The sequence below is a fragment of the Bubalus bubalis genome, chromosome 6, assembly GCF_019923935.1.
Source record: "Bubalus bubalis isolate 160015118507 breed Murrah chromosome 6, NDDB_SH_1, whole genome shotgun sequence".
NCBI lineage: Eukaryota > Metazoa > Chordata > Mammalia > Artiodactyla > Bovidae > Bubalus > Bubalus bubalis.
This window is the reverse complement of record NC_059162.1, coordinates 102211252-102239148: the sequence shown is the minus strand read 5'-3', so window position 1 is coordinate 102239148 and position 27897 is coordinate 102211252. Positions and strand designations below refer to the sequence as shown.

Genomic DNA, 27897 nt, shown 5'->3' with positions numbered 1-27897 from the left:
GTCTCTGAGTTGAGAAAGGAAGGACAATAGGCTTTAGATCACTGAAACTGACCTTCCCAGCTCAAAAGAGAACCCCTTTTCCCTCTCAGAGGAACCGTCCTTACCAGGGCATCAGGCATCCACTTGAGCTTTCCCCGTGAAGTCTCAAGATGGACATCACCCTCTCCCCTCCCACTCTCCCCTACTGCCTCCAACAAGCAGGTACTGCCATATCCCACCGGGGTCTCCCCTTAGTCATGGCAGCCTCGCCGGCCCCACACTCATCCTCTCCCTGGAAGAGAGGGGCCTGTCTCCACCTCCCCTTAGAGCAGCACCTGCTGTGGAGAGAGCCCCGTACCACAGTCTAGCCCTGGACTCCAGTCTCAGCCTGCCCATTGACCTACCGTGGGACCCAAGCAGGTTACCTCTGAGCCTGTCTCCTTGCCTCCACAGTGACTCCATGTGAAATGGTTCTGGGTCTGATAACAGGGACCCTTCACCCCACAAGCGTGCCTCACCCCCTTGTCCCTCCTCCTTTTCTGCAGCACCAGTCGGCTTCGGGCCATGGCTATCCTTGGAACAGAAGGACGGGGTTCCTTCTCCTGCCCGAAAACCAAGGCTGAAGGGAGCCCCAAGGTAAACACATCGTCATGTGCCTTCCCCAGCAGTGAAATCAGCGATGCCTCAGACACCAGCATCACTAAGCCTGAATTATTTGCCCAAGGCCTAAAGTCAGGGGCCCTGGATAATGACTGAGGTCATTGATCCCAGCCTGGCACCATTAAAGTCATTGGCCCAGGGGCCTGCTTCCCCAAGAGCCCGCATCCTTGCCCCTAACCCCAGTCTTTCTCCTTTTGCAGAGCACGGGCTCTGCAGTCACCACATACCACCTGCAGCGGGCACTGCCTGGGGGCATCATCCTCATGGAGCTGGCTTTTCAGGTAAACAGGAGGAGCACCATGTGAGGAGAGCCAGGCCCTCCTGTCTCTTGCCCTCCTGACCTCATCTTCGTCTTCTCTCCAGGGCTGTTATTTCTGTGTCAAACAGTTTGCCCTGGAATGTTCCCGAATCCCCATGGGGCAAGCTGTCAACTCTCAGGTAAGTGGTGGGGACAGAGGGCTGTGGGGTCTAAGTGTAACCCCAGCAATGATTTGCTGCTGTGGGTAGCTGGGTCATTCCAGTGCCATGACTGGCCCATCTACCAGTCACATTGTGATAGTCCAGAGCTGTGTTCAGGCATGGCACTGGGGGCAGAAAGGCAGCGCAACACAGGGACCGCTGTGCTCTGGCCCTGGAGTCATTCTGGCACTGACCATAGATGGGTGGACAGTGAGGACATTTGAGCTGAATGGTAATGTGACACATGGGTGGGCCAGTGCCAGTCCTGGCTTAGAGCTGGGGGCAGCCTGGCACTGTTCATATAGTCACTAACACTTAGAGTGTGGACTAGAGTCCCCACCCATACAGCATACCCCCACACTTGGTTTTATTTCTAGCCCTGTCTGATTGCCTGAAGGCAGGGCCTCTGTACCCCATGAGGGCTGAGCACTCAGGAGGGCTCAGGATGAATGAATGAGTCAGGACCGAGTGTGGTCAGGGACCTGAAGCCCTCCAGCCTTGAGCGAGTTTGGCCCCTTTGGGTTGTCAGGCTTGTCGTGCAAGGGTCTCTGCCTTCCTTGTACCTCAAGTTGAGTTTCTAAGAGATCAGGGTCTGACTGGGCACAGGCTGTCACTCTCCAGGACAGACGGCATAGACTCTTCCCAAATCTGGACAGCTTCAGATCCAGCTCGTAGGTGGTGGGCTCTGACTCGGGTATGGATGCCTCGTCTAGTCATCACAGGAGAGTGAGATCCAGGAAAGTTTGGTGACTTCGGTGCAGGAACCTACCTGGCCTAGGGCACAGCAGGGAGATTGGTCGGGCAGGTACTCTTCCACACTTTGCTGTAGTATTGGCAGGATGGACCCACTTCATTATTCTCTTGAGCTTCCTGAAGTCCTGACTTCCCTGACCCCTGATCTCTGTCTAGCTTGGTTCTCTCTGCCCCTGCATATCTAATCTGTATCCCTACTTAGATTTCTAAGTTGCTTTATTATTGCTATTAGTTAGTAAGTGTTTAGTATACATTCTAAGCAAAGAGAATTTTATTCCTGCTGTACAGATGGGGAAACTGAGGTTCACAGAGGGTAAGTGGTGTGCCCCAGGGACACAGCTAGTTGGTGGCAGTACTGGGGCTGCAATCTGAGGCTCATCCTTGGCGACTGCAGTGTTTATCACGCTGCTTCAGACTTATGAGGGCCTTTCCTTTATTTCCATAGTGGATGGGGAAACGGAAGCAGAGAGGTTGTGACTTACCCAGGGTCCTGCAGCTACTCTGACTCCTAGGCAATTGCCTCATTTACAGTCACTGACTTCCTTTCCTACTAGTTTTTTGCCCAGTGCCACCAAGGGGCATGCTCATGTAGATTCTGCCATTCCAGCCTCACTTATCCAACTGTTAATACACTCTCAGTAATGCTGATTTCCTCCAAGAGAAGTCCAGCTCCGTGTCTCTGCCTTCCTTTCTCCCTGCATCAGTGGTTTGTTCATTCATTCATTCCTTCGCAGATCAACTAGAGAGGGCCTACCCTGGGCTGGGAGAAGGCAATGGCAACCCACTCCAGTACTCTTGCCTGGAAAATCCCATGGACGGAGGAGCCTGGTAGGCTGCAGTCCATGGGGTTGCTAAGAGTCGGACACGACTGAGCGACTTCACTTTCACTTTTCACTTTCCTGCATTGGAGAAGGAAATGGCAACCCACTCCAGTGTTCTTGCCTGGAGAATCCCAGGGACAGGGGAGCCTGGTGGGCTGCCGTCTCTGGGGTCGCACAGAGTCGGACACGACTGAAGTGACTTAGCAGCACCCTGGGCTAGCCTTGACAGGATGTCCCAGATGAAGCTTTACAAATGAGTGGGAGTTAGCCAGCTTTGGGGGTCAGTGGGAGCAGCATTCAGGCAAAAAGAATGGCCGGTAGAAAAGTGTAGAGAAAATATGTGATATATTCTTGGGGAGAGCAAGTAATTTGATGAGAAGATAAAGCTGGAGAAATGGGAAGTGCCCAGAAAAACCTTTCTAATAGTCAGTAATTACACACCTGGCCTACCCAGCCCACCCTGTTTAAAACCGCACCTGCTTTACCCCCTGATTTTCCATAACAATCTACTAATCTGCTGTGTATTCATTTACTGTGATGTTTATTATCCTGTCCCCACTGCTAGACTGTAAGCTCCTTGAGGGCAAGTGTGTGTATCCCCAACACCTAGAACAGTACCAGGTAGGCACGTGGTAGGCACTCAGCAAGTATTTATTACATGAGTAAATCTGTGCTGGACTTGAGTGGACTCTGGGATACAGAGTTCAGAGGTTCATCTCTCAAAATGGTCAGTTTCATGTCAACAGTTACAACGCAGTTGAATGTAATGAGGAGGGCTTCTCACAGAAGCGTTTCTGGCAGAGGGACCCACAGGACAGGGTGAATTGTGAGCGGCGTTTTCCCAGGCAGGAGGAGGGAAGTGGGGGTGCGCTGGGCAGCCTGCCATCGTCCCCTGACCTGGTCCCCCCGCCGCCTCCCCAGCTGTCCATGCTGTTCACAGAGGAGTGCGACCGGGTGCGGGACCTGATGCACGTGCACTCGTTCAGCTACGACTTCCACCTGCGCCTCGTGCATCAGCACGTGCTGGGCGCCCACTTGGTGCTACGGCACGGCTACCACCTGACCACCTTCCTGCGACACTTCCTGGCCCACCACCCTGATGGGCCCCACTTCGGCCGCAATCACATTTACCAAGGTCAGTGCCCAAGGGCCAGCCAGTGAACCCGGAAAAGAACAGGCCGCAAGCCGGGACCGAAGGGACCACTTCGGGGTCCAGGCCTTGTCTCTTGTCTCCCCTCTCCTGTGTTGTCAGTCGCCTTGCGTCACCTGGACCCTGTCCTCACCTTTCTGTCTTAAGTAACTCCCAGTCTGTTTCATAAGTTTAGGTCCTACCCCATGTACCCTGAGCCGCTTTGTCCCGCCTCCGTGTCCCACAGGAGCTCCCCAGAAAGAATCAGTCTGCTTGTCAGTCAGAGCCTCAGGGACTCCTGTTCTCCAGCCCACAGATCCTTGTGTCTGTCTGGGGCTCAGTGTCTACTGTAACTCGCCTCTCAGGGACCCTGGAGCTGCCCACCCCGCTCATCGCTGCCCACCAGCTGTACAACTACGTGGCCGACCACGCCAGCTCCTACCACATGAAGCCGCTTCGGATGGCCCGGCCAGGAGGCCCGGAACACAATGAGTATGCCCTGGTGTCGGCATGGCACAGGTAAGGCGGGATGGGGACAGGTGGAGCTGGAGCCAGGGCCATCCTTGGAGTAGGGGGACCCGTGTTCTCTTAGGCTGAAAGGGTGGGCCTGGCTTCATCAGAACCTCAGGTTTGACGTCTCCCCCACCCCCACTGCTCAGCTCTGGCTCCTACCTCGACTCTGAGGGACTTCGTCACCAGGACGACTTTGACGTGTCTCTGCTTGTCTGTCACTGTGCTGCACCCTTTGAGGAGCAAGGAGAGGCCGAGCGGCACGTTCTTCGGTCAGCAGATCCCCTACCTTGAACGTGGCTCTTGCCCTGAAATGGCCGTCTCCCCTACTGTGACCATCACACTCCTACCTCCTCCCCGCCCTAGGCTACAGTTCTTCGTGGTGCTCACCAGCCAACGAGAGCTGTTCCCCAGACTCACTGCGGACATGCGCCGGCTCCGGAAGCCGCCCAGACTGACGCCGGAGCCAGAGGCTCCTGGGAGCTCAGCCAGTAGCCCTGGGGAGGCCTCCGGGGCCAATCTGGCCCCTGGACCAGCTCCCCTCTTCCCCCCACTGGCTGCAGAGGTGGGCGTGGCACGGGCACAGCTGGCTCAGTTGGTCCGGCTGGCTGGAGGGCACTGCCGTCGGGACACCCTTTGGAAGCGCCTCTTCTTGCTGGAACCACCAGGACCTGATCGGCTGAGGCTAGGGGGGCGCCTGGCCCTGGCCGAGCTGGAGGAGCTCCTAGAAGCAGTCCACGCCAAATCCATTGGGGACATTGACCCGCAGCTGGTAAGGGGCTGGGGTGGGTGCTTGGAATGCCACCAGCAGCCAGGGTAAAGGTTGCGGGAGTCTCAGAGGTGGCTCTGGGACAGCAGATCCATGCCTGTGGACCTTTCCCCCAGGACTGCTTCCTGTCTATGACAGTCTCCTGGTACCAAAGCCTGATCAAGGTTCTCCTGAGCCGCTTTCCCCAGAGCTGTCGCCATTTCCAGAGCCCAGACTTGGGGACTCAGTACCTGGTAAGTTTCCCTGGCCTTCCTCTGAAAGAAATCCTCATTAGGGGGAGGACAGGGTCCCCCTCAAGGAGCCCCAGCCTGACTGCATAGGCTCTGGAGGGAGGCTGAGAGGGAGTGACGACACAGGTAGATAGGAGGAAAACTCTTCAAGCACCAAGCCATAGCCTGTGGCTCACTGAGAAGAACCTAGAGCTGTGCTCTCAGGACCCTCAAAGGCACAAACCTTGGCTAGTGATCCCAGGGGCCAAGCTCTGGAACCTCCTAAGTGGTTAGTTCATGTAGGTTCAAGTCCCAGAAAGGACTTCTTGGGCTTTCAGAACTCTTTACCAAAGTGTGGTCCTCGCACCAGCAGCATCAGCCCCCCTTGGGAGCTGGCTGAGTGCAGATCCAAGGCCCCACCCCCAACCTGCTGGCCCAGAAGCTGTTTTTCCACCATCTCCAGAAGTGATTGATGTGCACATCAGAGACTGATAGGTTGCTGGGAAGGGCAGTGGAGAGAAGAAAGTTACGGCAGTGGGCACTGGGGACTGCAAGACTCAAGGTTGGGCCCAGTTGAGAGCAGCAGTTTAGGAGGGGTAAGGTTCAAAAGATTTCTGAAAAAAAAGTACTTGGCCCATGGTGAGGGGTCCTGCCACATGGTGCTTGTGGGGAAGACTTAGTTTCAAGGTGTGACAAAGCATCACCCAGAAGCTGAGGTTAGTTAGGGTAAGGCTGCGGTAGTGCGGGCGAGTGTGAGCAGATGGGGGTGCTTCTGTGGGTGGCGAGAATGCTGGAGCAGGAACGGGTTTGGGGGAAGGGTGATGAGTTGAGTCTGAGGCCCAAGAGGACCTTGCAGGACCACAGTCTGGAAGGTCTGTGGACATCGGGGATTGGAGCTCAGGAGAGGGGTGTAGGCAGGACTTAAATAAACAGGAGGTCACTGAAGCCCCGGGCATAGAAGAAACTGCTTGGGGAGAGATCACAAAGCTGAGCTACAGGGACAGACATCCGGGAGGCCAGAGACACAAAACCCAGGAGGCAAGGAGGACTCTCGTCGAGGGGAGAGAGCCCCCCTTTGTTGATGGGCTTCAGATGTTGATGCCAGCTTGTGTAGGGCCTTCCAGTCAAGGACCACTCCCCTCATCCTGATGTCCTGCACAGGCTGACTGGGAGCCAATAAGGATGAGAAGCAAGGTTGCAGTGCAGGTGGGGTCAGGTGGTGATGAAAGCCGGCCTTCCTCAGGCTGGCCCCACCTCCAGGATGCGCTCGTGAAGGGTCTCTGCCTCACTGTCCATCTCATTGTGTCTGTGTCTTTAGGTTGTGCTGAATCAGAAGTTCACGGACTGTTTTGTGCTAGTGTTTCTGGACTCCCACTTGGGAAAGACGGTGAGAACAGGGGTGGGGGGCTGTTGAGGGGCTTTGTGTCAGCCCTAGTGGGAGGCTATACCCCAAATGCTCCACCCCAGAGCCTGCTGAGGTTGGGGAGCCCAGCTTCCTGGGCCCAGCCTGCCCGCCTCTCACCACTGCACCCACTCCCTGTTCCTTAGTCTCTGACAGTGGTTTTCCGAGAGCCCTTCCCTGTGCAGCCCCAGGACAGCGAGAGCCCCCCCGCCCAGCTGGTCTCCACCTACCACCACCTGGAGTCCGTCATCAACACAGCCTGCTTTACCCTCTGGACCCGCCTCCTCTGAGGGACGGGCCACTGAATGTCCTCGAATCATGGCTCTATAAGGTTGCCCACTTGAAATCTTGGCCAGCCCTTCCAGGTCCCTGGGCAAGACTGGACACTGAGGGACGCCAGAGGTCGTGTGAATGTGTCTTGGGGGCCTGTAGCAGGAGCTATGCTCCCTAAACACTTGCTGCCACTGACCAGCACAGGGCTCCAGAGGGTCCACTCACTTCCTGAGGTGCCCATGTCCTCTCAGGTCCCTGGGCCCTTCCAGAAGGAGACTCCTTTCTGCTCACCTGGCTGAGTCTGGGAATTCTTCATATCAGGGGGCAGGTAGACCCCTTAGAGCTGCTCTGCCTGAATCCTGTCCGACACCCACCTCCCCCACCCCCATCGCGAGTCCTCTGATCATCAGTTCCCACTGGGACATCGTTGCCAGACCATTGCCATTGAGATAAGACACCTCCGTTCGAATCCCAGCTCTGCCTTTGAAGCAGCTGTGACCATGGGCAAGTCCCTTGGCCGTTGTACCCTTGGTTTCTCATCTGTACACAAGGAGCACGGACACAGCAACACTGGCACAGACTGGAGGACTTGAACATGAGCTGTATGGCCCTTCTCTGCAGGAGGAAGCGACCCGAAGAAACTGAAGAGTTAGACACTGTGTGTCCTCCCCTCCCCTCCAATAACACACACACGTGGAAACGTTCAGCAGGTTGTCTTTAATTAGAGGAGACTCAGTCGTGCTGCTCACCGTCCCAGAGGCGTGTGGCTGGAGCGCAGGACCTCACTGGCCAGCCTGTGGGCGGCCCCTCATCTCCCAGTATGAACGCAGCCAACTCAGGCCCTCTGCTGTGTCTCCTGAGGGGAGCAGGGCGCGCAGCATCTCAGCCCATGAGGAGGAAGACAGCCCCTGTCCGACACTGTCCCTCCAGAGGCCTTCCCTGGGGCCAGGCTCAGCCCACCCTCACCTCGAGGCTGGTACTCGCAGCCCACGAAGCCTGTGTAGCCTTCATCTTCCAGCAGTTGGAACAGATAGGAGAAGTTGAGCTCTCCGGGGCTATCGGGTTCCCCCCGACCTGGGACCTGTGCCACCTGCACGTGCCCTGGGGGTAGATGTTGAGGGTGGAAAGAGTGGAAGGACAGAGGAAGCCTCATGGCAGACGAGGAAGAAGCCAAGAAAGGGGCCCTCACCAACAATGGGCAGGAACTCTCGCACGTTCCCTGTCAGGTTCCCGTCCATGATCTGCCAGTGGAATAAGTCCTGGAGCAGAGATTCCCACAGTCAGAGACCCTGCAGCCCACACCACTGTCCCTGGCTTTGGAGAACACGGCCCTCTGAGAAGCATACCCTCTCCCCCACTTACCATCTGTAGCTGGAGGTTGGGTCTTCCCACCTTCTGTAAGATGGAAGCCGCTGGGAGAGAAACCAGGGAGGGGGGTCGTGAGACTCAAGGAGGGCTGGAGAATCAATGGACAGGAGGCAGCAGGGGGCCGGGGGCCTACCCTGCTGGGGCGTGTCCAGGAAGTACCGGGGATCCGTGATGCGGGTGTTTATGGGCTCCAGCAGTCCCACGAGGTTCTCCTAGCACCAGGCCAGATCCATGAGTAGAGCTCTCCCCAAGCTCGACCCCCTCAGTCAATCACTACTCAAGCCGATCTCCAGCCCTTCTGGCCTGGGCCAGGGCCCAGCCTTGCACCTCATTGCTCTCCCTACTGTGCTTCCCCTCCACATACATACATGCATGAAGTATGTGTGTCTGTGTGTGTTCACTGTCTCGTGTGCGTGCTCAGCCATGTCCAACTCTGTGACCCCAGGCTCCTCTGTCCATGGGATTTCCCGGGCAAGAATACTGGAGTGGGTTGCCATTTCCTCCTCCAGAGGACGTTCCTGACCCAGGGATCAAACCCACATCTCCTGCATTGGTAGGCAGATTCTTTACCACTGTGCCATCTGAGAAGCCCCTTTCACTGTCTCACCTGAGCCAAAACCTCAGCTGCATGCCTGAGGTTCTCCAGGAAAACTACCTCCATTTCACCCCTGACCGTGGCTCTGTCAGCCCCCTTGGGCACTCGGCCAGCCATCAGGTGAATCCTGTGGGGAAAATGGGACTGGAGGGGGCTGTGGAGTCCATCCTCCTGGAAGAAGCCGTCACTCCCATGCTCCCTGGGGACTTCTCTTCCAGCTGCCCTCCAACTGCACCAGCCTCCCGTCTCCCCAGGTCTCCAGTCGGGACCACCTGGCTGTGGTGCTCAGGCCTCCCGGTGCCCTCAGACACTTGTATCAACCTAAGACCAAGACCTTTCCCAGATTCCTTCTGAAGGCCCACCATCCTCCTGCTTCAGAGACCACAGGCCTTTATGCAGCCCGTCCTGTACATCCAGATTCTCCTTTTCCATGGCCCTTCTCCTCAAGCCTCACCTTTAAAAAATTACTTTGACCCTTATGCTCAGGTATTCCATGCTGCTTGTCTCTCCTCCTTGCATCTGTTTCTTAGCTGCTTCCCATCTGTTTTCTGCACACACACTCCTCCCTCTGCCCCATAACTGCTTGTTGCCAGTTCCTTCTCAGCCTGGTTGCCCTGTGCAGGATTTGACATTCACCTTATCAGCCCCACTCTGAGTCCCGCACCTTCTCCCTTCACCGCCTCATCTTTCTCAGTCACCTCCAAAGCAGATAGGCTTCACCTCCAGCTTCATAATCTCTGCAGAATACACCAAGCCCCCAGGGGCGTGTGGCTACTGCATCCCTGCCTGGAATGCTCCTTTGGTCAAGAAAGCACCCACCACGGAGACCCAGTTCAACATCACTACCTGTTAAGAAGCTTTCTCTGACCCCAGACCAAGTTAGTACCTGCTCTGCTCCCAAGGTCTCCTTGAACTGACCAGTCCTCTTAATGGATCACTGCTTTGTTGACTGTGTTATGTCCTAGATCATACTGAGTTCCCAGCATGAGGTGAGCAAGAAAGAGTTGCAAACTGAGAGTGACATACACACAGATGAAATGCAAAAGGCAGTTTACAAGGGACCAGGACTGAAGAGGCAGAGAGACGGGAGAACCCCTGAGCCTCTTTTCTCGCGGATTATGGGGGCGGGGGAATGGAGAGGGGAGGTTACCTGGAACAGCCCAGAGCCTTAGCGTACAGCACCGCCTGCTCCAGCCCTTCTCGGAAGGCCGCCTGCCTCCCGGGAACAGCCCCGAGCCCATTCTCCCCCTTCTCTCTGTCTCCTGCGGAAAGAATGGGCCTCAGCTCCCTGGTCCTTTCCCCCGGCCCCACCCTGTCCCGGCCCGGGCCCTCCCGGCACACCCGGGGGAGTGTTGATTAGCACGACTCGTAGCCCGGCTTCCCGCGCCGCGCGCGCCAGCGCCTCCGGCGGCTCCGCATACGGCCAGCCGATCTCGGCCGCTTCGAAGCCTGAACTACCCGCGGCCCGGAGCCGCGCGGGAAAGCCCGACAGCTCCGGGAACAGCCACGACAGGTTGGCCGAGAAGCGGAGCGGAGCCATGGCTTCTCGAGAGCGCGCGCGGGGCGGAGTCTCCGCAGCTAGAAGACTGCAATGGCGGGCAGGGTTGAGCCGGGGACTGCACGGCCCAGGCTGCATGCAAGGTCCGGTTAAAGACTGGAGGGCCGCACTTGTGGGGAGCGGCGGGGCGGAGCGTGGAGGACCCGGAAGTGGTGGAGGAACCCGGCCCGGCCGCGCGGGGGCGCGCTGGCGCCGCGAGCTGGGTGCCGGCCCTCTCCGGCTGGGAGACCCGTGGGTGGTAAGGGCCGAGGACCTGCCAGGAAAGTGCACTTTTCCGGACGGGAGAGGAAGGCATGGGGAGGGGGCGAGGGCCCAGTTAGGGTGAAGGAACGTGGATGCTAACAAATGCTTGGTGTTTACCTTCATTATAACCAGAGTATCTATTCATTAAAGAACTTTTGAAAGCCATGTGCCGCACCACGCAGCCGTTAACTTTCCTGTACAGGGCAAAAACTCAACACGTGCAGTCTTGTCTTAGAAAACCCTGATCACAGTGTATATGAGGTCTTATAACATATTATTTCGTTTTCCCCGAGAAAACCTTGAATTAGCTGCTCGGTCCACACCTGAACAGCCTAGAACTGATCATGTTACAGGGGTTTCAAAGTGTGTGTGTGTGTGTGTGTGTGCGCGCGCGCGCATGTGCTATAAAAGCTCTTTTTTTTTTTTAATTTTATATTATTTTTAAACTTTACATAATTGTATTAGTTTTGCCAAATATCCAAATGAATCCGCCACAGGTATACATGTGTTCCCCATCCTGAACCCTCCTCCCTCGTCCCTCCCCATTCCATCCCTCTGGGTCGTCCCAGTGCACCAGCCCCAAGCATCTAGTATCGTGCATGGAACCTGGACTGGCAACTCGTTTCATACATGATATTTTACATGTTTCAATGCCATTCTCCCAAATCTTCCCACCCTCTCCCTCTCCCACAGAGTCCATAAGACTGTTCTATACATCAGTGTCTCTTTTGCTGTCTCGTACACAGGGTTATTGCTACCATCTTTCTAAATTCCATATATATGCGTTAGTATACTGTATTGGTGTTTTTCTTTCTGGCTTACTTCACTCTGTATAATAGGCTCCAGTTTCATCCACCTCATTAGAACTGATTCAAATGTATTCTTTTTAATGGCTGAGTAATACTCCATTGTGTATATGTACCACTGCTTTCTTATCCATTCATCTGCTGATGGACATCTAGGTTGCTTCCATGTCCTGGCTATTATAAACAGTGCTGCGATGAACATTGGGGTACACGTGTCTCTTTCCCTTCTGGTTTCCTCGGCGTGTATGCCCAGCAGTGGGATTGCTGGATCATAAGGCAGTTCTATTTCCAGTTTTTTAAGGAATCTCCACACTGTTCTCCATAGTGGCTGTACTAGTTTGCATTCCCACCAACAGTGTAAGAGGGTTCCCTTTTCTCCACACCCTCTCCAGCATTTATTACTTGTAGACTTTTGGATCGCAGCCATTCTGACTGGTGTGAAATGGTACCTCATAGTGGTTTTGATTTGCATTTCTCTGATAATGAGTGATGTTGAGCATCTTTTCATGTGTTTGTTAGCCATCTGTATGTCTTCTTTGGAGAAATGTCTCTTTAGTTCTTTGGCCCATTTTTTGATTGGGTCATTTATTTTTCTGGAGTTGAGCTGTAGGAGTTGCTTGTATATTCTCGAGATTAGTTGTTTGTCAGTTGCTTCATTTGCTATTATCTTCTCCCATTCTGAAGGCTGTCTTTTCACCTTGCTAATAGTTTCCTTTGATGTGCAGAAGCTCTTTAATGCACCTTTAGGTTCCATCTCTGAATCGTTTTCTCAGGTTCCTCTTGTAGGTACAAAGTTCAAAGTCCCTTGTAAGGAAAACTGCCCCCACCCCTGGACTCCGCACCGAGCGGCTGTGGGCGGGCTGTCCCCTCTCAGCCCCAGCTGATTGGGCCACGGAAAGACATCTGATCCAAGCGCAGCCGATCGGCCCTGAGACCCTTGTCCAGTTTGTAAGGCTAATCTGGCCAATTAGATTCCCTCTTGGAGAGTTCAAACAAGGAAATCCTGAGAGCCAAGTTAGCGGTGGGTTTGGCAGATGGTTTTGGCTGTAGAAACTAAATAAGCTGGAGTCAGGTGGTGAAGAAAATTAGAACAGAGAAGGAGAATAACCGAACACTACGAGTAGGCATAGCACATTGAGATACCGCTGCTTTAGAGTTCCCAGGACTGACCAAACCCACCGCAGGTCCCAGGTCTACGCTTCCCCAGGCCAGGATATTTAGACTTTCCGTGGTTTCTGTGTCTGTAGTCTCCTGGTGTTTCTTCAGATCATCCGAATAAATTTATTTCAGCCACACTAACCCAATTGAATAGGCAGATTCCAGGTTGGGATTACATGGTGAAAAAGTAGGGCCATACTTAAGTTTTTTATGACTGTGCTAATGTGCTGCAGGCACTAAGTTGCTTCTGTCATGTCCAACTCTGTGCGACCCTATGGACTGCAGGCTGCCAGGCTCCTCTGTCTATGTCCATGGGATTATCCAGGGGAGAAACCTGGAGTGGGTTACCGTTCCCTCCTCCAGGGAATCTTCCCGACCCAGGGATCGAACCCATCCCAAGTCTATCTGCATTGGCAGGCCGGATTTTTACCACTAGCGCCACCTGGGAATGGCTTCTCAAAAATGTAATTTTACACTCAGATGACACATGCATAGAAGTCATCTTGATCTGCTTCCTGTGCTAACTTTGACAAAAGGCAGCTTGAAGTGCAACATCAGGAGAACCCAGTGTCCACTGTCTTCTGTCACTGCTCACTTGCGACTCAAGTCAGGCTCACCCAGCCACCCCGGGTCCAGGCTGAGAGTTAAAATTAATCCAAGTTCCTGTCAGGTACTATTTCTTCAGCACTGCCTCCACGAACAGACGGATGTCAGCTCACCTGAAATCAAATCACTTTATTTCTTGCCCCTCTGCATTATGCTTGGAACTCTGACTCCTCCAGAAACATGTTTCTTGGAAGAAAGTGAAAATGAAAGTCACTCAGTTGTGTTCCACTCCTTGCGACCCCATTCACTATACAGTCCATGGAATTCTCCAGGCCAGAATACTGGAGTGGGTAGCCTTTCCCTTCTCCAGGGGATCTTCCCAACCCAGGGATCAAACCCAGGTCTCCTGCATTGCAGGTGGATTCTTTACCAGCTGAGCTATCAGGGAAGCCTTTCATGTTTCTTGCGCACTGTCCAATCAGGATATGGCCTCACTAAGTTTAACATTTTAATCAATCTCAAGTTCAGCATGTTTATGATCCACTGTTGACAATGCGGAGTAACATCTAAGGTAAGTAATTCCTTATCAACAGTTCAGTTCAGTTCAGTCACTCAGTCGTGTCTCTTTGCGACCCCATGAATCGCAGCACGCCAGGCCTCCCTGTCCATACCAACTCCTGGAGTTCACCCAAACTCATGTCCATCGAGTCGGTGATGCCATCCAGCCATCTCATCCTCTGTCGTCCCCTTCTCCTCCTGCCCCCAATCTCTCCCAGCATCAGTGTCTTTTCCAATGAGTCAACTCTTCACATGATGTGGCCAAAGTATTGCTTCACTGTAAATCTCTGAGTATGCAAATTCTATTTAAGACTTTAAAAACACCACCATCTTCTTGGGTCTTCACCAGGAAAAAGATTTGTCCAGGCTCCAATGGTCTACTCGTTTTTTGCTTGTGTACCCTTTTTAGGGCAGCAGAGATAATGTATAAACTAGATGTTCATGACTCACTTTTCTCCTTACATCCACCTTCACATAATGTATCAAAGCATACACAAGAGGAGAATAATGTCCAGGAAAATTATTTTCTTTAGTCATCATTTGCCTATACCTTATCCCACTTTGCAAAATAAGCATTACACTAAGTTATTATTACAAATCTTGATTCTTTGCATTTAACTTTTCTTTTAAATGTATTTAGTTATTTTTGGCTGCACTGAGTCTTCATAGCTACACATGGACTTCTCATTTCAGTGGCTTTTTGTTGTCCAACACCAGCTCTAGGGCACTCGGGCTTCCGTAGCAAGCGGAGCGTGAACTTAGCAGCAGCTCCCCGGCTTAGCAAGCTGTGGCATGTGGGATCTTCCCAGACCAGGGATTGAATCAGTTTTCCCTGCGTTGCAAGGTAGACTTTTAACCACGGGCCTACCAGGGAGGCCCTGCATTTAACTTTAATCACAGAATGTGTACAGGTATGATGATCAGTTAAGAGAACAAGAGCTTGTAAATTAGTATGTGGATAATGGCTGAAACTTGCACGTAGAGTTCAGAGTCTCATTTGATCACTGATTGCTCTTGCCAATGTCATAAAAAATATTACAGCTCATATGTGAAATGCAAACCAAAGCCTTAATGAAATTTCATTTTATACTTTCCAGATTGGCAAAAAAAAAAAAAACAAAAAACCCACCTTAAAAGGTAGACAATAGCAAGTATTGGAAGGGATTTGAAACAACTTGAACATTTATTCACTGCTGATAGGAGTATGAATTACTACAACCACTTTGGAAATTAATTTGGCATTGTCTCTTAAAGCTGAACATTCATATACCTTTGATCCAGCAGTTCCATGCCCAGGTTTATCCCCTGGAGAACTTTGTGGAGAAGAGTACCCAGAATAATTCAGTGATGTTCATAACAGCACTATTTACACAGCAAAAATAAGGAACTAACTCAAATGTCCATTGATACATATATAGGTGAGATGTAGTATGGCCCTGCAGTGTTGTTTATAAAAATGAAGGGAAAACAGGTGACTTAAATGATAAAATTGAGTTGCTCTTTGATTAGAGTAATGCATGAAGACTTAGTGACTTTGGATAAAATTGAAAACATCAGTATGAACACATCAAATGGATAAATCTCAGAAACATAATTGTGAGTGAAAGAAGCAAATCACAGAGAAATATATACAGTGTGATTCCACTAACATGAAGTTGAAAGCAGGGAAAACCAAGCAACACCTTGTGTAGGGATACAAACATCTGTGGTAAAACTATAAAGACAAGCAAGTGATCATGACCACAAAATCCAAGATGATGGTGACTTCTGGAGGGGGAGAGAAGGGGGTGGTGTTGGAAACTTCAAGATTAAGGGTCGTCCCCTTTTTCTGGTGTGTTGTGATCACATACCTTTCTTTATCACATTCTCTGTATCTTACATATAATTTATAAATATTTTGTATCTGTTTTATATTTAAAATGATAGCATTTAAAAACTTTTGATATGCTTTATTACCGCTTGTTGGCACATTTTATATTAATATCTTCATTTCACTATCATGAGAATCTCAGGGTTTTTCTACAGACTCAGCTTGTTTGTGTTAGACTATAATTGCTACTTTTTAGATTCAGCATGTTACTGCTCAGGCTAGTGGTCCTTTACTGTTCTACCTGCTCAGAACCTGTGGGAGGCAGCCTGTAAAGTGATCCCTGGTGATCTCCACCTCCTGGTCATCATGTCCCCTCCCCTTGAATATGGGCTGGACCTTGCAATTCACTTCAAACAAATAGAATACAGCAAAAATAGTACAATGTCACCTCGGAGATTAGGTTACAAAAAGGCTTTAGCTTATGTCTTGGGTATCCTCTTTCACTCACTTGCTCTGAAGAAAACCAGATGCCGTATTGTGAGCTGTCCTATAGAAAGATCTATGTCTAAGAGTCTTTCCAGAGCGACTAAGAACTGGCCACAACTTAGCAACTAGGAGCCAATACCTCTGGCTGGCAACCTGTGAGTGAGGTTGGAAGCAGGTCCACTCCCACTGAGCCTTAAGATAACTGTATCCTGACCAACACCTTGACTGCCTCATGACAGACCAGATTTGAGTCAGAGAGATCCAACTAAGCCACACCCAGATTCCTGGCTACAGAACCTCTTTGGTAGTAAACATTTGTCGTCTAAGTCCCTGAGTTTGGGGTAATTTGTTAGCAGCAATCAATATCTAATAGAGGTTCTCTTTCTTCTCTTGTTTGGGAGAATATCACTTTCACCACTTCTTCATCTTAAGTGTGAATAGGTTCTACCGTCTTCTTACAAGTTCCTCTCTCGACCCAGCCACAGTGACTGGTCAGTGAGTGGACGCCTGACCCAAGCTAGACCAACCAGAGTACCTGTTATAGACATTGTTGGTTGCCTACCCAATGTCTGTTCCCTCTTTTCTCCTTAGTTGAACCATACCTCATCAGGACACTTCGTTCAGTTGCTAGGTCCTGTCTGACCCTTTGCGACCCCACGGACTGCAGCACGCCAGGCTTCCCTGTCCCTTCACCATCTCCCAGAGTTTGCTCAAACTCATGTCCATTGAGGCAGTGATGCCATCCAACCATCTCATCCTCTGTTGTCCCCTTCTCCTCCTGCCTGCAATCTTTCCCAGATCAGGGTCTTTTAGAATGAGTCCACTCTTCACATCAGGTGGCCAAAGTATTGGGGCTTTAGCTTCAGCATCAGTCCTTTGAATGAACATTCAGGGTTGATTTCCTTTAGGAGTGACTGGTTTGATCTACTTGCAGTCCAAGGAACTCTCAACAGTCTTCTCCAACAGCACAGTTCAAAAGCCTCAATTCGTTGGCATTCAGTCTTCTTTATGGCCCAACTCTTACATCCATACATGACTACTGGAAAAACCATAGCTTTGACTAGATGGACCTTGGTCGGCAAAGTGATGTCACTGGTTTTTAACACACTGTCTAGGTTAGTCATAGCTTTCCTTCCAAGGAGTGAGCATCTTTTCATTTCATAGCTGCAGTCACGGTCTGCAGTGATTTTGGAGCCCAAGAAAAGAAAATCTGTCACTGATTTCACTTTTTCCCCTTCTATTTGCCATGAAGTGATGGGACTGGATGCCATAATCTTAGTTTTTTGGATGTTGAGTTTTAAGCCAGCTTTTTCACTCTCCTTTTTCATCCTCAGCAAGAGGCTCTTTAGTTCCTCTTCACTCTCTACCATTAGAGTGGTATCATCTGCATATCTGAGGTTGTTGATAACTCTCCCAGCAATCTTGATTCCAGCTTGTGATTTATCTAGTCCGGCATTTCACATGATGTACTCTGTATATAAATAAAATAGGCAGGATGACACTTAGCCAGAGAGAATAAAGTTGATGTACAGAGCACTTCCCAGATGGCTCAGTGGTACAGACTCCACCTACCATGCTGGAGACACAGGTTCAATCACGAAGTCAGGAAGATCCCCTGGAAAAGTAAATGGCAACCCACTCCAGTATTCTTGCTTGGGAAATCCCATGGACGAGGAGCCTGGTGGGCTCCAGCTCATGGGGTCACAAAAGAGGGCTCACAACTTAGCAACTAAGCAACAACAACAGAGAGACGTGGCAAGAAAAACTGAGAGAGGCATTGTGTTCACTTCTGTAAGGGAATCAATCAGGATAGTCTTCTTGCTTCATCTTAACTCTTCCCCAGAAAGAGATGTCTCAGAACTAACTTGCTTTTCCCATCACCAAACCAAGAATTGTGCACATTTCAAAAAACACTTGGTTCTTTTGGTAAAAAAAAAATTTAAAGACTTGGACCATGGGCACTTGGGCTATGTATTTGCATAATTTCATGAATTTATATAATTTCATATAGCTGGTAGCAGTAAGCTAAATGACTCACAGCAACTTAGGGATCTCAGTGTCTATGAGAGAATCTTTATCTTTCAAAAAGTAATGAATTTATGCTGATGATTTTTATTTCACCCAATCTTCATTAAGCTCTTTCTTACCTTGCTTTAATACAAGAGCATCTTCCTTTCTATTTTAACTTTCTTATTTGAGCTCCCAGTCTTTTTTATCATTTTTATACAGCATGTTCAAATCAGGCTCCATATATCATGTTAGGTATTTTCACATCCAGCCATGTGTTCAGTTACAGCTGCCTGGATTTAAGAATCTAGTGTCACTCTATTATTATTATTTGTCTGAGCCATTGAGTTTGCATTTCCAAGGCTTCGGAATTTAACTTTCTACTTTACTCAATTTTACCAGTAGTAGTCCGTATCACATGGATTCATGATCGCTTGTAACTGTGTCAAAAAGGAAACTAAATCTTAGGTAAAGTTTTTCTTTCATAGGTTTCTGTTGTATCCAAGTATGTCATAGAGGAGTACCCATGGTACATCTACATTAGGACTGTACAACTAAAATTTCAGCACATTTAAACAGAGTCATCTCACTCACACAGTACATTGAATAATAATATCATTATGTGAAACAGCATTGAATCACTCTACAAAATTTGTACTTGCATGAACAATCATTATATTCTTGGAAGAATATAATAATATTTGCTGTTCCATGTTATACACCCTTATCTTTAAAAGGAGGCTCCTATAACTGGGCCTTTATCTTTAGTTTCTAAATTCTATTACTGAGTGGCTGGATCGTGTCCAGAAACGCTTCTGTGCCCCTCCCCTACATATGCATGTTGTTCTCGGCAGTATTGTTAATGGAGTGTTAGCTAGTTACACACCCATCCACATGCAATCTTTAAACTTTGTTAAATATAACCAGTGTGCGTATGACTCAAAGGGTGCGAGTGTGAATAACTGAATTTTATTCCAGAATACAAAGTTTTTATCCTTCCCCTATTGATGGACAAAAAGATTGCTTCCAAGCGATCACTATTACAACCATAATACGACATCTTTGTGGATGCCTTTTTGTATGTGGGTACAAATATGAATATTGTTCCAGTATATGTCTCTGAAAGTAGACTTGCTTGGTCAAAGGATGAGCGCATTTAAAGTTCTCATTCACTGCCAAAGCACCCTTCAGAACACTTTATCAGTTTACATTCGTTCTGACAGCCTCTGAGTGCCTGTTTCCCCACATCTTCATCAACGCTGGATTTTTGCCAATCTGACGCAGGAAAAAACATTTTAAAAAATCAAGTCCTTCCTTATTACTGAAGTTGAACATCTTTTCAAATGTTTATTTGCCATGAACATTCCCTTTTCTGTGAATTGCTTATTTGCAGCCTTTGTCCACTTTTCAGTAGGATTCTTAGTTAGTTTATAGATGTTCTTTATAGAAATTCTGGATGTTAAGTCTTTGGCTGTTTTACTTATCTTTGTCTTTAGTATTTGCTGTTCAGAGTGTTGGAGCAGTGCTGCCTTTTCCCCAGGCTTCATGTTCCCAATATGAAGGAAGTTTGCCCAGTATAGAAGGCTCTGGGCACCTGCCCGGCCTTCCCGGTCTTCCCCAGGGAAGCAGAGTGACTCCTTTGGCAGAGAGGAGCCTAAATGCTCAGCAGAGTTCCATCCTCCCCTCTCTGTGTGAAAAAGTACCTTCCTGGTCCACTCCCCCCACTGTAAGGTTTACAGGGCTGAGCCCTCATGGGGCTGACCTCGGGGTGAAGTCTCAGCCACCTGCTTGCCTAGCAGACCTAAGCCATATTGTCCAGTGTCAGTTGTAGTGGTAATAAAGGTAATATTTGTATCTCCATCTGCCACACTCCGGTGCCTATCTCCTAATAGGTTCTTGTATCAGTCAGAGTCCAAACAGAAAACAGATGGCACATTCAAATTAGGATAATTCGGAAGATTGAATAAAGGGACTATTTATGAAGGCGTGGGCAGGGCTGGGGGGGATCCATGAGATAGTGAAGCACCCTAGGGCTGTCACAGTAGAGCTGCTCCTCCTCCCAAGCTTGAAAGGGTGAAGGGGGTGCAGGCAAGGGGACTGAAATCCAAGAGGAAAGGGTTCTATAGCAAGGAGCAGAAGCCCTCACTTGCAGGACACGGGCAGCTTGAGGCAGCCTGTATGGAGGAAGCCTGAGAAATATATACCCCACCAGACTCCTCTCCTCTCTAGTCTCCTGGTGGGCCTCCCCACTAGATAAACCAGTCCAAGCCCGAGGGAAAGGGAACCTGTTGATGGAGCCAACACTGGTCCATCTATTCGGACAGAGAGCAAAGAGTAGAATACAATGAGGGACACACAGAAAATATCCATCAGAGTTCTCCTCTTTCTTTCCTCGGTGTGCACTTTCATTCTTCATCTGAGTAAAAAATTCGTGTTCTCGTCAACGAGATGCACAAAATCCCACTGACTACCATTTCATCAAGAGGTGATCTCAATCTGCATAATCCCCCCTGACACCGTGGCTTTACTGCCACTGGTGTTCTTCAAATAAGGAATCAGGTTAAAGTGAGGAGAGGTATGGTAGGCAGAATCCAGAGACAGTCTCTCCAAATTCCTGCTCTTGGTGTACATGCCCCGTCTCCCAGTCATTCAATCCAATGCTAGTCTAGATAATTGCTATGAAAGGATTTTGCAGATGCAGTTAAGGTCCCAATCAGGTATGAAAGCGAGATGAAGCTGGATGAGACTGACCTAATTAGGTGAGCCCTTAAAAGGGCCAGAGCTCTTCCTGCTGAAAGAGATTTGGAGTTAGTGCATGAGAAATTGTCCAGTGGTGGCTTTGGAGATGGAGAAGGAATGTGGGTGGCTTTGAGGACTTCACACTTCTTATGCTGTAAATCATGTCCCCTTGTCAGAGGTGATGGTATAGCATTTGGTAGCATGGTTAAGGATAAGGCATTCTGTAACTCTACAAATGATCTTGGAAGAAGAACTTCAGGCAGAGAAGACAATCGGAATATGTATTTACTCCTTGAGAACCAAGCTCTGCTCCCTCCAAGATGGAGGGGTCCACAGTGGCCTCCCTCCAACCTCAGTGTGTCTCTTGCTTTGTGGTGTGAAATTCAAGAGACAGCAACCTGTCTCTTCCTTCAGAAGGATGCCCCAGACCACAGAACCCCTAGATACTTCCCCTGTATGGCGGGTCAGGTTGCCTCAGGGGCGCATTTAACTTACAAAGGCCTCTAGAGTGTGAGACACTTCCCACTCACAGGTCAGCTGATCATAATACCATCCGTGGGAATGTCCTGTCAGAGACAGAAATGCTTAATTTCCCATCACATAATATTATGGCAGGGAGGACAAGACATGACATTGTCATGGTAAAGATGGTAAAGTTATACCATTTTCCCTGCTGTATAAATTCAAATTGCTTCAGCTTTTCCTGGAAAGAAAATATTTTCCAGGTGAAATGGAAAATGGTGAAGCTGAATGCCAGGTGCTATGGGCTGTATTAAATTGCCACAGCAAAGATTTCCTCTTTGGTGCTCTAGTCATGATTGGCATCACTATCTAAGTTTGCAGAGATTTATTCTCTTTCTGTGTGACCCACCTGGTTCACACACTAGCCAGTTAAGTGAGTTAAATGGGGATGTGCTGGGAACCACTAGCCTTGCACATCTTAAGTTTAATGGTAGCACTAATCTCTGTAATTTCCCCAGGGTGAAAGTGCTGCTTCTGACTGACTTTCTTGGTGTGGTGGGCATGTAAATGGGGGGGATCATTTTAAGAGCTTACACTTTGCCCTTTTCATCATAATAGCCTTCATTTCATGGGTGAAAAGACTAATATAAGAATTCTACCTGTTATTAAGCATCTTTCTTTTCACCATCTATTCTGGGAGCTGGGGTGGGGGAAACACAGTGCGTCCATGACCCCAAGGACACTGTCTTAGACTTGGGCTAGGACTCCATACACCATCTGCTTCTCATTAGTTCTCAGTCTTATTAGTGGATCATGGTGGCACTTCAGGGCTCTGGGGATCAGCGTGAATTCAGAGCCAATGTCTATTACTGTACCTTTCACTAGTGCACAGTTACCTTGGTTAATGATAGCAGGTCATCTGGATACAGTGGGCTTCCCAGGTGCCAATGCAGGAATCACCGGAAACACAGGTTCAATCCCTGGGTTGGGAAGATCCCCAGGAGGAGGAAATGGCAACCCACTTAAGTATTCTTACCTGGGAAATCCCAGGGATAGAGGAGCCTGGTGGGCTACAGACCATAGAGCTGCAAAAGAGTCAGACATAATGACTAAACAGCAACATTCAGGGGCAACACACAGTATCTATCTGCAGCCACATTGCAGGGTTCTTCCTCAGTTGAGGGTCTCTGAGTCTGTGAACTGTCTTGCTGCTGCTGCTGCTGCTGCTAAGTCACTTCAGTCGTATCCGACTCTGTGCGACCCCAGAGACGGCAGCCCACCAGGCTTCCCTGTCCCTGGGATTCTCCAGGCAAGAACACTGGAGTAGGTTGCCATTTCCTTCTCCAATGCATGAAAGTGAAAAGTGAAAGTGAAGTTGCTCAGTCGTGTCTGACTCTTAGGGACCCCATGGACTGCAGCCTACGAGGCTCCTCCGTCCATGGGATTTTCCAGGCAAGAGTACTGGAGTGGGGTACCATTGCCTTCTCTGGTGAACTGTCTTAATTAGGTCTAAACTGAAAGCAAAAGTCGCTCAGACATGTCCAACTCTTTGCGACCGCATGGACTGTAGCCTGCAAGGCTCCTTTGTCCATGGAATTCTCCAGGCCAGAATACCGAAGTGGGTAGCCTTTCCCTTCTCCAGGGGATCTTCCCAACCCAGAGATTGAACCCAGGTCCTCTCACATTGCAGGTGGATTCTTTACTGTTTGAGCCACCAGAGAAGCCCAAGAATACTGGAGTGGGTAGCCTATCCATTCTTCAGGGGATCTTCCCAACCCACAAATCAAACCAGGGTCTCCTGCATTGCAGGCGGATTCTTTACCAGCTAAGCTACCAGGGGCCTAGCAATGGGGTAAAAAGCCAGGAATACCCTCCCCTCAGTTTCTGTGCAGAAATCTAGAATTTTTCACCTGTGTATGTCAAGCAGCACCTTCACAGGCTACCCAACTATTTCATTTCTAAAAATTTTTGCCACAGTTATCTAGAGATCAAAGCACTCCTATTGCCATTATATATCTGTGACTTATTGTGGGCTTACCTGGTCTCTGACAGGTAAGTGTGGCCACCTTGACCTTTCTACTCTGGGATCCCATTATTACTGCTGAGATCAAGGGACAGGATTCCCTTGCATTATCCCTAAACCTCATCTCCAGTCTAGAAATGTCAGTCCAGTGACTGCAAGCTCTTCAAAGACTTCTCACTGCCTTTATGAGGGGAGTGTCTTCCAGGCCTTCCCGAGGGCTATGGCTGGGGAGAAGTGGGCAGGTTTATCCAGGACCATTGTCCTCAAAGTATGATAATTCTGATACATGCTAAAGTTTGAGAACCATTACTATAGAACAGGGCTTCTCAAACTTCAATGTGCATGCAGATCACCTGGAGAGCTTTCTAAATGCAGAATCTGATTCTGTGTGTCTTGTGTAGAGCCCAAACTTCTGCAATTTCTAACAAGCTCCTAGATGATACCAGCATTTCTTATCCAATACCACTGCTTTGAGCAGTAATGCCATAGAGGAGGATGTCTGATGAGTTAGGAAATGGGAATGTAATGGATCTGTTCTATCAGTGGTCCTCAAACTTTGGGGGTATATCAGAGTCCCCTGAGAACTTGTTAAAACATAGATTTCTGATCCTACCCCACACAACCAAAGTTTATGACTATAGATCTGAGGTGAAGCCCAAGAATTGACATTTCTAACACATTCAAGATGTTGCCAATGCTACTGGTACAGGGACTACACCTTGAGAACCTCTTGTCTAACATCCTTAGAATCCACTACCACACGTTTTTGCTTGACCCTTGATTCTACACCTTGGCAAGTTTCTATAGCTTGTTAAGTACATAGGCCATCTTCTTCTGGAACAGGCACATACCTCTCCATCTTGGTTCTGCATGGGCCTGAAAGTGATAAGAGATAAGGAGATGGGACCTAAAGAAAATTGACCTCAGCTTATGAAGCAATTGTCCTGCATGCAATTATTGTAAGGCTTTTATAGAAAGAAGAGCTAGTTTTTTCAGCCAGCAGAAGAGATTTGAAGGAGTATGAAGGGCCAGAATTTTCTGCCCTTTGGGCATCATGCTTTCCCTCCCAGGTGTCAGAGTTTTACTCTTTCCACCAATAACCTTGACCAGGTATAAGAGACTTGGCATTTAATTGGCACTGCAAATCTATGACCTTTACAGTCATACCCTAGGATTGTTTCCTAGCCATATTTCCTCTGCAGTTACTGGAAACGAGAGACTCCTTCACTGCTGCTGTGGAGGTATTCTGGTTTTCCATATGTTTCTTTTATTGTATTTCTGTAGCTTTATTTTCTTTCTGCCTATATATACTTTTCAGAGTGGTAAAAAGAATCCAGTTGGTTCCACTATTTTATAACCACTGTTCTTGCCATAGTAATGAAGTGTTAGAGCCACTTGATCTCTTAATGCCTTGTCCTCCATCTGCATGTCGTCTCATTCTGCCACCATTGATAACTTGAGTAATGATGATGCCACCACATGCCATGGATTGTTTATTTCCTAAGTCTTTGCCAGCAAGGTTATAATAGTAATCCTTAAATATCTGAGCAACTGAATTCCAGGGTTTCATTTTGAGGGACTGTTTCCTGATTCTACAATTACTGTATTATTCCCAAGTCTGAATGGGAAACAGATGGTTCACTGAAATTAGTAATTCAAGGAAGGTTTTATAAAGGGACAATTTATTAAGGTTTGGGCAGTGTACGTGCAAGGGGACCCACAAGGGATAATGTGTTAATCCAGAAGTAAGAAGAGCAGAATAATTAATATCCCCAGGCCTGAAGGGATGAAGAGAGGGAGTGGTTTCTGAGATTCATAAGAAAATTCTGATAGAGCAGGTCAATTGGAAAGAAGCAATGACTTTTGATCACAGGACACAGCAGTCCAAGTGGACTTCTAAGGGATATGTCTTGCTGGGGATCTGCATTGGCTGAACCCAACAAGAAGTCAGAAGATGAAGAATTCACTGACATAGTCCATGTGGGTCGGCCCCAAGGCAAAGTGCAGGGTGGAAAAATGTACACAGTGGATCTGGAGAGGTGAACGTCCTACTAGTTTTTCCCTGACACTCTTACTGTTTCTTTTTCTTTGCATTCAAATCTGCCGTTTTGTTCTTTGTTTTCTACTTGTTTCATCAAAGTTTTGTTCCTATATTTCTCCTTTCTTGCCATCTTTGGGACTAATTTTTTCCCCATTTTTCCCCTCCATTACCTTATCAATTTTACATTTTCTTGTTCTTTTAGTGGTTACCATAGAGACTGAATATATGTCCTTACATCTATATGAACTCATATTTAGCTTAATATCGATACAGAGGTAGAAATATATACTTATAACTATTTATCCACACACACACATACCTGCATATGTGTGTGCACAGTCTGGTATATGTGCATTTGCTTCATTACTCTGTCAGCTGAGAGGGCCTGGACATTATGACACCTCATTAACAGCAAACACAGCTATCACTTGTGCCTTGGTTTCTAACGCCATTCTCAAAGAAACCAGGGGCCCTTAGAGAAATGGCTAACTAAAATTGGGACACAAAATATACAAGATAAGTCTACATCATCTTGTAGTGCCATAAAGTGAAGAAGCGCTTAAAAAAAAAAAAAAAAAGATTAAGGTATGTCAAAAGGATGCAAGAATCAAATGAAAAGCTCCCCGTGGCCAAAGCTGGATCAACTTGAGCAAAGGAAAATAAAGTAAAAGACTACCGTATAACCCAAAGTGTAAAATAAATACCATGAACCCAAAGGTAAATAATAGAATAAATAAATAACAGGGAAGACAGAAATCCCCCTTGTACAAGAATTCCAAATAATTTATATAAATATTCTGCCTTCAGGCAGGTAAAACATAACTTCCCACTCCTTGGGTATAAACCTGCAACGCTGTGCTTCCAACTGGAATTATTGTACTTCAGCTTGAAACCCCCTTTAATAGTTTTTAATGTTGCTCTGATAGTGACAAACTCTCCCAGCTTTTGTTTGTTGGGAAACAACTTCACTTTCATTCTTGAAGGATATTTACACTGGGTATAGAGTCTAGATTGGCAGGCATTCCATTGTCTTATGGCCTCCATTGTTTCTGTTGAAGAATCAGCTATAAGTCATAATTTTCCTTCTATGAAAGTAATGTGTTTTCCTCTCCGTAGCCATTTAAAATATGTTTTCTGTCTTTGGTTTTTATTAGTTTGACTCTAATGTGCCTGAGCATGGTTTTGTGTGTATTTAGCTCATAGAATCTTAAAAAGTCTCTTGAATTTGTGTTTTTATGCCAGTCCCATTTGCTTCTGTTTCATTTTCTCTCTCCTGGGAATCTTACTATACATATATTAAACTTTTCCACTGTATCTCCATGTCTCTTATGGGTTTTTTAAAGATCCTTTTCTTCTGTCTTTTAAAATCTTTTTTAAATCTCTCAGTGCTTCAATCTATGTAGTCTTTTCTAGACTGTCTTCCAGTTTATAAATCCTCTGTGTCTAGTTACCTTTTAAACCTTTCTATTGAATTTCTGGGATTTAACTTAACCATTTCATATAGATTCCAGGTTTCTTGTTAAATATACTATGTATGTTCTTGACTATATTAACAACAGCTATTTTCAGGCCCCTGTCTGGTAACTCCAATATCTAAATCATGTATGGATCTATTTTTATCTTGATTTTTAAGCATTTGGCTCTGTTTCAATTATACTTCATAATTTTTATTGATGCCTGTCATTGTGTATGAAAAATTATTGAGGATTTGATGATGTTGTCTTTCTACAAAGAGAATTAAAGTTTCTTCTGGAGGCTAGTTCAGTTCAGTTCAGTCACTCAGTCATGTCTGACTCTGAAACCTCATGGACTGCAGCACACCAGGCTTCCTTGTCCATCATCAACTCCCAGAGCTTTCTCAAATTCATGTCCATCGAGTCAGTGATGCCAACAAACCATCTCATCCTCTGTCATCCCCTTCTCTTCCTGCCTTCAATCTTTTCAAGCATCATGGTCTTTTCCAATGAGTCAGTTCTTCGCATCAGGTGGCCAAAGTATTGAAGTTTGAGCTTCAGCATCAGTCCTTCCAATGAATATTCAAGGTTAATTTCCTTTAGGATTGACTGGTTGGATCTCCTTGCAGTCCAAGGGACTCTCAAGAGTCTTCTCCAGCTCAACAGTTCAAAAGCATCAATTCTTTGGCACTCAGCTTTCTCTATAGTCCAACTATAAGAAGGGTACTCTGGAGGGTAGAGTATTGGGCAAATACCTCAATCTTTTTGAGGGTTGGACATACCCTTGGAGCAGAGCCCTGTTCCAAGGTCATAGAACTTCCTCTTAATGTGTGGACCTTAACCCAAGGATGGCTTTTCTGGGGTCACAACTAAAAGCCTAAATTTTATGAAGGCCCTTTCACCCTGGCAGTATTTGAACTCCAACTTCTGTCTTCTCAACAGCATGCATTAGTTGATATCCCTGCTCAAACTTATACTTTATCAGCTATTCTTTTCTAAGCTTCCTGGAGTCTTACTGTGTGTATGTGCATCTTAGGAGTTGGCCAAGATCTAAAGAGATATTGGATGCAAAATATCCA

At 48.1% G+C, this 27897-nt stretch overlaps 2 protein-coding genes across 5 annotated transcripts in view; one reads left to right on the top strand and one right to left on the bottom strand.

The window, feature by feature from the left end:
* The window catches only part of SZT2 (SZT2 subunit of KICSTOR complex), a 52565-nt gene extending 44895 nt beyond the window's left edge, over positions 1–7670 (top strand). For all 4 annotated transcript variants that reach the window (XM_025288933.3, XM_025288931.3, XM_025288935.3 and 1 more), the window contains 10 exons: positions 525–615; positions 840–920; positions 1003–1077; positions 3594–3807; positions 4167–4320; positions 4461–4583; positions 4678–5083; positions 5197–5313; positions 6608–6676; positions 6838–7670. In XM_025288933.3, coding sequence (XP_025144718.3) covers positions 525–615; positions 840–920; positions 1003–1077; positions 3594–3807; positions 4167–4320; positions 4461–4583; positions 4678–5083; positions 5197–5313; positions 6608–6676; positions 6838–6981 — 1474 coding nt within the window. In that variant the 3' untranslated portion in view covers positions 6982–7670. The remainder of the gene's footprint in view (positions 1–524; positions 616–839; positions 921–1002; positions 1078–3593; positions 3808–4166; positions 4321–4460; positions 4584–4677; positions 5084–5196; positions 5314–6607; positions 6677–6837) is intronic.
* Positions 7663–10642, bottom strand: HYI (hydroxypyruvate isomerase (putative)). The gene is made up of 8 exons (XM_006044530.3): positions 10269–10642; positions 10078–10189; positions 8940–9054; positions 8466–8544; positions 8327–8376; positions 8154–8223; positions 7931–8065; positions 7663–7820 (listed from the first exon to the last, which is right to left on the bottom strand). Exons 1-8 carry the CDS (start codon positions 10561–10563, stop codon positions 7747–7749), a joined length of 930 nt encoding a protein of 309 aa, XP_006044592.3. The 5' UTR covers positions 10564–10642; the 3' UTR covers positions 7663–7746.
* Between the last annotated feature and the right edge of the window lie 17255 nt (positions 10643–27897).

Bases quoted from the DNA above. Each gene is read 5' to 3' on its own strand.
- HYI (XM_006044530.3), bottom strand. From the start codon at position 10,563: ATGCAGCCTGGGCCGTGCAGTCCCCGGCTCAACCCTGCCCGCCATTGC. The intron at 10,190-10,268 runs GTGTGCCGGGAG...TTCTTTCCGCAG, and splicing joins GCTAATCAACACTCCCCCGG to GAGACAGAGAGAAGGGGGAG. The intron at 8,545-8,939 runs GTGAGACAGTGA...GCCTGGTGCTAG, and splicing joins CAGCTGAGGTTTTGGCTCAG to GAGAACCTCGTGGGACTGCT.